Raw genomic sequence first — 13,353 nt, 5'->3', positions numbered from 1 at the left:
AATACTGACCACTCCCGACGTTGCTTAACTTTGGTCAAAAATCACGTTTGTTGTATGGGAGCCCCATTTAAATCTTTATTTTATTCTGTTTTTAGTATTTGCTGTTATAGCGGCAACAGAAATACATCATCTGTGAAAATTTCAACTGTCTAGCTATCACGGTTCGTGAGATACAGCCTGGTGACAGACGGACGGACGGACGGACGGACGGACGGACGGACGGACGGACAGCGAAGTCTTAGTAATAGGGTCCCGTTTTACCCTTTGGGTACGGAACCCTAAAAAGCACTAGAACTTTTGGTAGTTTCATAAGTGCCCTACAACACAGCGCTCCGAAAGACATCGCCCGGTAAAAAAATTGAGTGTAGTTACTGTAATTAAAGTTAGACCAAGAAAAGTCTGCAGCGATTTTGATAGCCCACGTAGGGCAAGTGTTATTTTAAACGTCAAACTTCTATGAAATTATGACGTATAAATAACACTTGCACTGCGTGTGCTATCAAATCCGCTGCAGACTTTTCTTGGTCTGCCTCTAGCAATCTTGAACAGTAAAAAAAAACATTTTAGATAGGTACTTACCTCATTTTTATCGAACTTCCGAGAATCTGAAGTAAATCTATTTTCTAATTTATAAGTTCTTGCATTATGCACAAAAAAGTGAGAGCGCTTAAAGTTAAATTTCACCGCCTAACTTCTTTTTTTTTTGTTACAGAAACGCAAAATGCTGAAACAGAAGATCCGCAAGAAACGGTGACGAATGTTGCCATGTGCAAAATAAAATACTCCGCAAAAGTACTCGTTAGTTTGAAGTGGGTTGCAAAAGTGTAGAAGTGACCAACGAACTTTTTGGACAACGAAGTGTGATAATTGAAACTATAAAAAAACTGTGTAGTGTGATAAGTGACAGACAGAAAATTTGTGTCAAACAGTGTTGACAAAATTTAAAGTGCCCAGAAAAAAAACATTGTGTAGTGTCACCGACTATGTGTTAAGTGTGTTTGGATTTGAGTGTACGCAATGGATCTTCACCCGCCTCCCCTGATTGTTCATGGATATGAGCCCCATGCTCCCCTTTTGGAGGTTGAGGGTCTGGACCCTCATAGTCCTCAGCAGAAGGTGCTTATCCATGCGCCGACGCTGCAGAGTCAGGATTTGATGGGTGACCATAGGAATGGAGGTGCGTATATTACTTAATAATTTGTGTAGAATTTGTTAACTTCAGTCTAAGTCAAAAAATTGCAAAATTCCAGGACATTTAACTGAAACAACATTTTCCATAATTTAGGCCCGGGGTCCTAACTTAACTTTTTTTAATCCCAATAGTTAATAGTTATAAACTGGTCACACATAATTTAGAGGGTATACTTAACCACATGATTAAATGATACGATTTAGGGTGCAATTTGTCAATCGTTTTTTTTTTTCGACTCTTTTTTTATTTTAATTAATACTCACGACAATTTAAATTCAATCTCTTTTAGGTCAATGTGGAGAAGACCGTATATCAAGTAAGACCATTATCTAAACTAAAAGCTCTCTCGTCGCTTCTAACTATTGCGTTTGTACAAAATAGTGTCAGCTCATCCTTTGTGTGTCTGAGCGAAGTACATATTCAAATACGGGAGTTCTTATAACACTTTAAACTCTCGCGTTTTGTACACATATTTAATTACACAATCGGGTCTACCGCGATATAATTTCATTGTTTTTAGCTTAAATTCCAACGTTTCAGCTGAGTTGCACCAGCTGTGGTCACGGAAAGACTTCCGTCTTAAAAACAGCAATATAAAACAATGAAATTACATCGCGGTAGACCCGTTTGTGTAGTTAAATACGGGTGTTCTTGGCCTATAACGATCTTCCCTAATAGAAATTGTATATACCGGTCTTCTCCATATTGTCCTTACTTTACTGTATTCTATCACCTGTACCATCAACGATCCATTCGTATGAGTAGAGAACAGATGGTCTGACCTGACGTAGAGTACGACTTTTCAGATGAGCAGTATCACGCGCACAGCAGCAACCAGAGCGGAGACGGTGAGTACACTTGTATTTATAAACATTAATGAGGGTTTCTGCGATCGAGATGTTCACTAGATGGCAGCACCGTGACGTGAGGACTTTTTGACAGCTGCTGTCAAAATCCACCAATAAAAAAACATGATTGGTAGATTGTGACAGCTAGACCTCTCGCTACGGTGCTGTCATCTAGTGAAAAACTCGCGGAAACCCTCATTCATCCTTTAACGGCCATCCCACAGTAGAGCCACCGCGCCAGCACACTAGCGTCTCCCGAGCGTCGGCGTGTAGTCAACTCTATGGCTGCTGCTCGACGCAACGTTGGCGCACCTACCGGCCTAGCCAAGTTTACAATCGCTATCGGTTCGACAACGAAAAGCATTATGTCTCTCTATAACTCTTCCATATAAGTGTGACAGTGACAGAGTTGCGTTTCGATCGCTACGGAGCGTAATCGATTGGCATGTTGGCTACGCGGCCTGCGCAGCGATGCCATATTCCATAGCGCTGACTAGACGCTGCCGAAAAGACGCTAGTTTTGGGTGGCCCTTACACTCTCATTTTCAAAAATTGACATAATGTGAAATTTAAAATAACAGGAGTTTTGGCGTGTTAACAACGTGACGACTAGAATATAAATTAAGGCTAATATTTAAAGATATATTTCGTTATCATAATTTTTCGTCAACCATAGAATCAAATAAAAATACATTTTAACACATACCTTATTGAAAAAATTGGCATATTTAGTTATTTGAATACCTACAATAAAAAAAGTCTACATTATTTAGTTTTCACGTAAATTAAATTGTAAAACTGAAACATTCGAATGAAGCATAATTAATGAAGAAATATTCTATTGATAGGTAAAATATGAAAAGTAAATTTACAAGATGACAAGCAAAAACTTTAAAAACCTAAAGTTGCCTGGGGCCCCCAGAGCGTCCCCAGACCCAAGACGCTTGCTGCCTCGCTGTATTGCCAGACTTAGCCGCTGAGCGAAATATTCGCCCGCTCGAAAGTCGACACCCAGACAAGTTTATTTGAAATTTCTTTCACAACTTGTCTGGTGTCTGATGACCAATGATGTCTGAAGTATAATGCAATAAGAGCATTTCATAAATCCATTTATAATCAAACCTCCCACGTCTGTCCATTCATAGCTCTGCACTTCTGCAGTAATTAGATCAATACAATGGAGAGAAGTAATTACGTAACAATTGTGATTTGCTCGTAATTGCTTCTGTTTCCAAGTTTTTTCAACTTCCGTTCACTATGGATAGTTCGTTATTGTTTCATTTAATACGGGTAATATTTAGATTATGGTGTATTCGGGTAAATTCGGAAATTCTGTACCCGCGAAAATTATTTACAAATGACTCATATTCTCAGAGTCCCTTTTCGGAATTATCCGCGTAATACACCTTAGGTATTTATTTTTTATAGGCTTGAAGCAACGTAAAGGTAGAGGTAGTTTACTTTGCATGGCATTTGTAATGACAAAGTGTGACAATGTCATCATTAATGTCAAATTTCTATGAAGATATAACGTTTATAATGGTAAACCCTCACTATGTATCTCGCTTGCACCAATTTATACCAAGTGATGTCAAAAAGACATCAATCATCAATTATTAACTTTGTATTGGTTTACTGTACCCCTAGTGACGTGACGTACGCGTTTACGTCAAGTGACATTTTATATGGGATTTTGATTTTCCAAAATGTCAAAATAGACAACGCAAACGCGAACGCTCGTTACGTTATCGTATTAAATTTACACTAGGAGTTCTTGCTTATATTTGAATACTGTCGTTTGATCATTAGACTTGTTACAAAGTGCTTTTAAAGTGTCATTCTATGGAACTTGCTGACTATGTAAACAAACCGCCATATTGAAATTGTCTCTGAATGATGAATTTACTAGTGACTTGTTTACATAGCAAGTTCCATATAATGACACTTTACAAGCGGGGGTTTGAATCCACGATCATCCTTAAACCTCAAGCTTTCTCTCAGCTACCAGCATCATAGCCCTTTTTCTCACTATAATCACCAAAACGCCGCACACTAAGCGACACGCCGTAAGGGATAGAACCGGTCCACAAATATCGAGATTCATTCACTTTCCAGCGACGGTGAATGGACAGTTTTTGTGCGAGTACACTTGCTCTAATCGCTGTGAAATTAGTTCGGCGGGCGAGTCAGGTGCTAGTGCTAGCGGGTATAAATGCATCTGTATCCAATATTCAGGCAATAACGTAAAGCCTGAGCAGTAATATATGATTATTGTCAAGAGGGCGCTGTTATTCTCATGTAAAGACGAGACAAAGGGTGTAAAGATGACAGCTCAGTAAAGAATGAAAAACTTTGTTCCAGTGAAATTCCGCAACATGGCGCGTGTAATGATTTATGCCTGCTTATATACTAAAGCTTATTATGACGTAATTACTATGCAAAGTTTGGTTTTCATAAAAAATTAGCTTACTATTATATAACTATAAAGCATATTTTCACGAAATTACGACCTTATACTGACACATTCGCTGGCTTTCGTGGCCGTCCCCACGTCTTTGTCTCAGAGGACTTTTGGCACGTGCGTGGTGTGCAAGTTAATTTAGTTTTGATTCTCAGAGACTAGTTGATCTACCACAAAGGAATTTGAGATTAATTTGGAAAACTTGACATATGAGAAGTTGATCAACTATGTCTTAATATGATTGTATTGTATGATTGATATGCTGTGCTTAAACAGCATCCATGTGAGACATTGTATACTATATTTTGACCCCCCCCACCCCCTAAAATCATCCAAAAATCATGCTTCGAATGACCCCGTTTCCTCCTACGTCATGCTACCATCATGTCCAGACCCCCTAATTTGAAATGACGTAATTTATGAATAGCCCCCTTTGACATCCGCTTCGTATGTCGCTTCGATGTCTTTATAATAGTTATAATACGCGGATTCTACTGCAGGTTATGTCAGATTATGCAGAAAATATAACAAAAACAACATAATAAATATAAGTGGAACAGTGTTTGGCATTCAGAGCCAGTATATTAAGTATTAAGTAAGATCGATTAATTATTAAGTACATACATATATGTATTAGTTAGTAAGTCTTTTTTGTGGCAATAAATATTTGAAATTTGAATTTGAAATTTATTAACATGCAAATAATTTAGATACCAACTACGCAACATGACTGACAAGTCCATCAAATTATAATATACACACTATTATGCTCTATGCAACAAATATTAGTGCTGCCATCTATTGGCTACAACCCTAAACTGTTCCCGCTGTCACTGGCGCCCCAACTTTACTGACATTTACACTCAATAATAAAAAGTTGTATAACAAAATAACGCGCTGACAACAATGTTCGATATTACAACGCTACCGGTTTTGGTTTGACAGTCGCTGGGAGACGAGAGAGAGTTTAGTCTGTGAGTTTACTCCAGAGTAAATATACTTTTCATCACACTCGCTCAGTAAATGTGGAATTGCACGCAGGTTTAGCGGGAGTTATAGAAAAAGCGTTCTCCCTAGGGAGTTATGAAGTTTCTAGTGCCATAATTAACAGATTTTTGTCTTTATACTTAATTTTTGTATCGCAAGTGTGATGAAAAACATTGTGTGTTACTCGGGGCGTAATAATATTGCAAACTCGAGTCTAAAATCGCTCCGGCAAGCCGTCGCGATTTAACTTACTCTCGTTTGCAATATTCAACTTACGCCACATGTTGCACAATGTACTATTATTTTAAGCTCTTAATTGCATTGGATATAGCCTTTATTATTGTAGAAGGTTATAAACAAAACGCCTAAAAATTTGGCATCTTAAAATTGCAGGCAAAAGCTTAACAAGATACTGTCAAAAAATAAAAAAAATGTGACGCATACCTAACACATTTATTCCTGACTGTATTTCTCATAGGTATGCATGTCTACTTCGCGAGACCTTTCCAATGAGCCTAAACTCGATGTGTTTGTTCTTCCATTGAGGATTTCCTCTGGCTACATTCTGACTGCATCAGATCAGCTTCATGTTATCATATTATTTCAATGCCATCAGAATTACCTACGTTATTAGTACCTACTCCAAATAAGATCGAGTCAGATATTTTTGCGGCCTTCGTTGTGTAATAAATTATAGCATGTAACTGTACCTACCCATTGCCTATACTTACCACAAAATCACAAACCTAATACCTACCTAGATGTAGTTTACTGTTCGATTTTTTGTGCAGGTTTTGTATAATGTTTTTATGCAATGAAGTGTATGATCTTGTATTTTGTCGTGCAATTTTTTTGGTAGTTGTGGCAATAAAACATATTTTTAATTTTTGTCGAATATTATCTCCTAAATACCAGAAAATCTCAGCAAAATCACCAAAAATATAAAATAGTAAGTAGGATCAATGTTGACTAGAGTGGCACATGGAAAAGTCTGCAGCGATTTTGATAGCCCACGCAGTGCAAATGTTATTTATACGTCAAGATTAGATAGAAGTTTGACGTTTAAAATAACACTTGCACTGCGTGGGCTATAAAAACCGCTGCAGACTTTTCTTGGTCTAACTCTAGACGACTTTACATGAGAACCACCGTTAACGCTTAACTGTCCACTTGTAATCCTTATTACAAATACATAAGGCCCACCTATGGTCAACTATTTAATTTTACAAATCGTGCGTCAATGAAGTCGCGGTGGTCACGCGCATCGAAAGGGAAACCGGCAGTCCGAAAAAAACGAGACGTGCCCCGAAAATTATGCTAAAATGTACTTTATTGCAATAGTATAGGGTTTAATACTGATTGATCTAGACGTGCCTCCGACGAGGCTGGAGATTAAACTGAGAATATTGGTAAAATGAGCCTTATTGGATTGGTTTAGGGTTTGATTCTGATTGAGCATGTGAGACATGATGTAGTGACGTTTGAGTTTGATATTATTATGATTCATTGGGTCAGCAGTGACAATACGTCTGATACTTTGAATCAGTCTTGTGAGTTTGAGTATTTTGCCGTAAATTTTGTTATTTTTACGTCTATAAAATCAGTACTTCCCTACTATTTTTAGAATACCTAACGAAGTTCTTTATCTAAATTTGGAGCTTAACTTTTACATTGGTTTTCATCAGTTTGAGATTGTATGGGAGCGGCTTTTTGGAATCGAAAAATGGAATCTTGAGCATTGCGAGGGTTTCAAAGCATACGAGGGTTTTGAAACCCTCGCACATGAGGGTTAAACAAAATTTGCCCCCGAGTGAAACACAAAATTTTTCACCACACCAACCCGAAACAAATATTAAATGTAAAATATCAAACCAAATCAAATCCAAATGAATGTTATTAAATATCTATCATCCAGAATCAACATTTAAAAGTAAATTCTACAAAACAACTCATAATTTGCATTTGATTTGCCTCACATGTGAATAAAATGCAACTTTGCTATCACTTGATGAAGTGCAAAGTAAGCCTTTCCGAGCTGGTGTGGTAAAAAACAATTATACTATTGACCAAATAATAATACTATCCATACTTTATCAAGTTAACAAGTTACAAAACTTACAAATGTCTGCCCACCCTCACATTACCCGTAAGCATATTAAGTTGCCAGGTGATACACTTGACACTGATACAGCGACCGCAACTTCCCTGGGAACCTGACTTTAACCAAACTTATTGTTTCTTATTGTAGGTACAGTAAGCAGCAGAAGTTGCTAAGCGGGCGAGGTGTTCAAAATTACCTTGACACGCTCTTATTCTCTTAGATTTTTTAAAAATTTATAATTCTTTATTTACATACAATATATATACAGTGGTACTACTAAACGAAATTAATAACTAGCTTAAATCTAAAATAGGCCCTTGAGGCATTGTACCAAGGATTCTCTTAAATTAGATTAGATGATTTATTTCACGAAAGACAATTACATAATAAGTTTGCATTGATGTCAAAAATATAACAATTTCTATCATGATCGTCAAAGTAAAATAAAATAAAAATGAAAATAATAACAATAATAATGAAATAAGATTATAGCTCCAATAAGGATTGTCAACACAATTAGAATAAGAGTAAGTAGGTAAATACTTACAAATCCAAAATATAAATTCACAAACAAAATACAAATACCTAATATCTCCCAATAAGAATCGTCAACACATAACAATATAAAAACAATAACATATATATGTAGTATCTCCCAATAAGGATCGTCTTTATGATAAAGAAAACAATGTCAATAACAAACAATAAGAATAAAACAATTTCTGAATCAAAATGTCATTTCCATGAACTCCTTTACTGAGTACATGGGGTTTTCCAACAAAAGGTTTCTCAATTTACGCCTGAATATTTCGTCGCATTGCTCGTTTCTTATCTCGGCAGGTAGGTGCTCGAAATAAGTAGGTCCGATGATTCGTGGGTTCCTTTTTGAAAGCACCAAGCGACGAGGAACTGTCCTAAGACGATCTGTGTTACGCAGTTGTTTACCTGGACTTAACAATAAAGTCGCGTCAAAATCATTTTGAACACCTCGTCCGCTTAGCAACTTCTGCTGCAGACTGTACACGAGGTTAAATATACACAATTGTAGGCGAAGAGTATGGTGTAGTTTTATAATTCTGTACCCCTAGCACAGAATAAATAATAGTACTTTCGTACAGAAAGGAAACTTCCTACAAAACCGAAGTTTGACAGCGGTTCAGGGTCGAATCATGCTATCCCTTTCTAATATATGGCACTATCCCTTTCGGCTATTTAGGGTTGTCAAAATTCAAGTGATTATCTTATCTATGGTCGTGCACGCAAAAGGAAGTCAAGTGGTGCCAACCCTAATAATTGCTCGGAGCAATGCTGAGCCGAGCGGAGCCGAGTTTGGCCGAAGTCAGGAGTTTCGCACCCCTGCCCCTAGTGTACATTTCATTTCTATAGCGTGACGTGAGGTACGCCTTTGCGTTAAGTGTCATTTTGTATGAGATTTAGAGTTTCCAAAACGTCTCGCATGGCGCGCTGTTTAATATTCCATACAAAAATAGACAACGCAAACGCGAACGCACGTCACGTTATCGAATGAAATGTACACTAGAGACCCACTGCCCGATTCCAACTTTAAGATACATCACTTAATAGATCTAGAAACGATATGGATTAGGATATGTCAGTGTCAAATGTGACGTTTCTTCAAACAAAAACGTCACTTTCGACACTGGCACATCTAATCCATATCGTTTCTAGATCTATTAACTGACGTATCTTAACGTTCGAATCGGACCACCAGTCTTTCCGTCGGAATTTAGGTAAAATCAATGAAATTATATCGCGGTAGACCCGTTTGTGTAATTAAATATGTATGTGTACAAAACCCGAGAGTTTAAAGTGTTAATGTATCATATTTATTCTTGAGTCGAACGTCAAAATATAATTTTAACCCAGCTTTCACTAACCTATTTTATTCTATTAAAATAATACAAATTACAATAGATTTAGATTTATTTATTTCATAATATTAAATTACAATATAAATTATTTTACACTAATCTATACGAATTTATATTATGATCGTCAAGTAGGAAAATAACAATTGATTATAGTTAGGTATACAAAATGTCAAGCAATACACAATTTAAAACAATTAAACAATCAAATAATAAACAATTTTTTTTAACAATGTCAAATAATATAAAATGAAAAAACAATGTCAATACATTAAAGATCCCCCAAACTTTAGCTCCCGAAGGTCGCAGGTTCGTTCCCGGAGCGTGACTAATTGCGTCGGCGCATGGGAACTTTTACTTTATCCTGGTCAAGTTTATTGGTTTGACATCCTCCAGACTGAGCATAGTAGCGCTACCCCCTCTGCCACAAATATACGGCAGTTTTACTCCATTTTCGAGTCAAAGTGTCTTTGTGTGACGTCCGTGTCTTTGAACGGACCAATCACGGCACGGGACTCGCTCACCTCGTCCCCCGCACCCCCGTATTTTTGGCAGCATCGGTTTCATTAAATAATTGCTCTAAACTCCGTCTAGAGGATTCCTAGTCTATGGTTTGATCGCTTTTGAATTTTTTTAATAATTTTAGAAGTTACTGTCAAAGTAGACATAAGTCAGCCAGCCACGTCTGTCAGTTTGTGTGTATGTAGGTATGTTCGCGATAAACTCGAATACTACTGAACGGATTTTCATGCGGTTTTCACCTATCAATAGCAATTCTTGAGGAGGAGAAAATCATACACCTAAATATGATTTTTTATGGTTTTGTATGATATGGTAACAACACAAAAACTGATTTGATATTTCAAAATTCAGAAAAAGGAAAAAAATGGGTCGTTATGACTTTGTTATTTTGTGTGTAATTTAAAATGCAATTGTTAAAGTTTTACTTGAATAATAATATCATATGAGAAATATATGTATCAAAGCTTCCATTAAATCCTAATGAAGGGTAGCAGATGTATTAACATAACATATAACATAACAATATATCATCCATTACCCCAATATATTATATAAGATAATTAATTTCAACCATTTAGTCTAATGAAGCAAAACTATACAATTGTAAATATTCAAGCTAATGTATACCGTAATGTGGTTGTATTAAGGTTCAATTTGGAAGGGTTGCGTTGTAGTACATCAAAATCCATAATCGAATAGTCAAACCTTACCGCAGTGGTGGGGGACTACTGTGTGTGAGAACTTGGGAAGTTTTCAGTCATGGTTGGTCCATCTACATGTTTTGCAGCAACAAAAAATTAATGTTCTCGTTTAGAAAAATAAAATTTGCTTTTTACCTAAATGGCATATGCTATGTATTTAAATGGGATCAATAAAATTAAAATAACAACACTCGTTTTTAGTAATTACTTTTATTGGGATTAGATTTTTAGGCTTTTTAACACAGGAAGGCAACTATGTATTAATAAAAAAAAGTTTTTTTATTTAAAACAATGACAAATCTAACAGTGCAGGGGTGTAATGCTGCTAGTTGAAAAATATTTTGCACATTTGTTCATAGTTTTTGTTTTGTGAGATAGGTTCTTATATAGGTAATTGTTTGGTACACTTGACAGATACGTAGCGTGTTTGAACTGTTGGGAGCAGAGAGCACATAGGGCTGGTATTAAAGAAGCCGTAATATCATTCCAACCGAGCAAAGATCCTAAGTTAAATATGTACAGTTTTAACGACGCAATGAATGATTTTAACTTTAAAATCTAATCTTTCAGCGATTTTTAATTGGTGATCATATCACACACATCATTTTATGTATGGTACAAGATTGCAATTTAGTCAAATATAAATAAACATCGAGTTCCGCTCCTGTGGCTAATAATGTAAAGTGAACAATCGATATATTATGACGTTCGTAAGTCTGTAAGCAAAACTTTTGCTAGGAACTGTTGTATAAAAAACTGGTGATTTTCTACAATTTCTTGTCGGACTATATACTTCTACGATTTCTTGAAGAAATTGTCGAGAAAAGCATCGAAACCGATATCGATCGATCCATATTAAGCGATATTATGAAAATTATTGAGGGCGCCACATCCTCCGTAACTTTCATATTTTTGACGTAAAATGCATGAACTCTTCTCTTTCTTGCCTTATCCTACATTAGGTGGGGTCGGCTCGGACGGTCGACGTAAAATGCTTGAACAAGACAAAAATTTAGTATGGATTTTTTTTAGTTCCATTTTATTTAATTACTACTATTTTTTGTCGCACTAAAATTATAAATAAGAGTTCGCGTTGTTTATAAATTTACATACATACTCAGTCATGCTCCTAATTACTCATTTGAGTTATCATTAACTTAATATACATACCCTATTACCCTATTGTACTAGAAATAGTTTTAAAAGTAAATAAATAAAGGTAGTAGCAGGTGAATTTATTACCTTGTAACGATATCTTCCAGACAGCTATATTTTATCGAGCAGGAGAGAAAATAAAATGTTTTAAGGATGCATTACAGATCAATCAAATAATTGTCCCATGTCCCCACTGTCAGTGGTCCATTATCTCCAATCTGTACACAGCCGCCAATTTGTCAAACAGAGCACTTACCGCGCATTAGCGATGTCTTTGTGCCAACCAGAGAGCTATTGTGGCTTTTACGTATATAGGTACCCTATACATGCGCTAATGGTATCTTCTAATAGATATTTAGGTACATATTTGATCATATATAGATGACACAATCGAAATAGATAGGTAGAATACTTAGAGTTAGACCAAGAAAAGTCTGCAGTGATTTTGATAGCCCATGCAGTGGAAGTGTTATTTTAAACGTCAAACTTCTATGAAATTATGACGTATAAATAACACGTGGACTGCGTGGGCTATCAAAATCGCTGCAGACTATTCTTGGTCTAACTCTAAGAAGTGGGTATATCTTATATACAGATATCGGAATTTTAGGGGCAAAATTGACAGGTAGAGGGAGTTCCTATATCGATACACTGAATTATCGACACTTCTCTCATATAGGTACTAGTGATCTCTCCATGTTTAGTTTGTTTGTAATAAATAATAATATTAGTAACTTATATAATAAAATTTAATATTTTATTTTATTTTATTGAAAGTTAATAATAAAAACCTGATTCACACAAATCCGGATATTCTTGGACTATTATACTCTGAATCGACAGCATGCAGCATGCAAGTCAGTGGAATGTTTAAATTGTTTAAAAATAATAAACAACTGACTATGACCGTGTCTGTTTCTTAAATCCAATTTGTTTACTCCAAAATCAAGCCATGTTACTATCCGGTATCCGGCCGGATAGTAGGTCACTATCCGGTATCCGGCCGGATAGTAAATTAATGGCCGGATAGGCTGGATACCGGATAGTAACCGAATATCCGGTGCATATCTAGTGTACATTGTAATGCACATTGGGCCTTACGAGGATAGGGAAAATTTTCTATAATTTAATTTATCGACAGTTTTGACGCTGCAAAATTGTCAAATTAACGGTTCAAAATAGAATGGAATGTTTTTTATAGGCCTCTGGGTCTGGGCGGCTAGAGGCTGGACAAAGATAAATAATTATATTTTCACCACACCAGCTCGGAAAGGCTTACTTTGCACTTCAAAAACTGATAGCAAAGTTGCATTTTATTCACATGTGAGGCAAAGTAATCAAATGCAAATTTTGAGTTGTTTTCTTATGTTTGCTGGTAGAATTGACTTTTAAATGATGATTTTGGATGATAAATATTTAAACACATTCATTTGGATTTGATTCGGTTTGATTTTGTTTGATATTTTACATTAAATATTTGCTTCGGGTTGGTGTGGT

General features: G+C 36.1%; 1 protein-coding gene across 1 annotated transcript in view; it reads left to right on the top strand.

Annotated features, from left to right (window-relative positions):
- Positions 1-958: 958 nt before the first annotated feature.
- Positions 959-13,353, top strand: part of LOC134801652 (paired box protein Pax-5) — a 75,739-nt gene continuing 63,344 nt past the window's right edge. The window contains exons 1-2 of the mRNA XM_063774271.1: positions 959-1,177; positions 1,984-2,040. Coding sequence (XP_063630341.1) covers positions 1,018-1,177; positions 1,984-2,040 — 217 coding nt within the window. The 5' untranslated portion in view covers positions 959-1,017. The remainder of the gene's footprint in view (positions 1,178-1,983; positions 2,041-13,353) is intronic.

This window comes from Cydia splendana, chromosome 22 (genome assembly GCF_910591565.1).
Source record: "Cydia splendana chromosome 22, ilCydSple1.2, whole genome shotgun sequence".
NCBI lineage: Eukaryota > Metazoa > Arthropoda > Insecta > Lepidoptera > Tortricidae > Cydia > Cydia splendana.
This window is presented reverse-complemented; position numbering and strand designations above follow the sequence as displayed.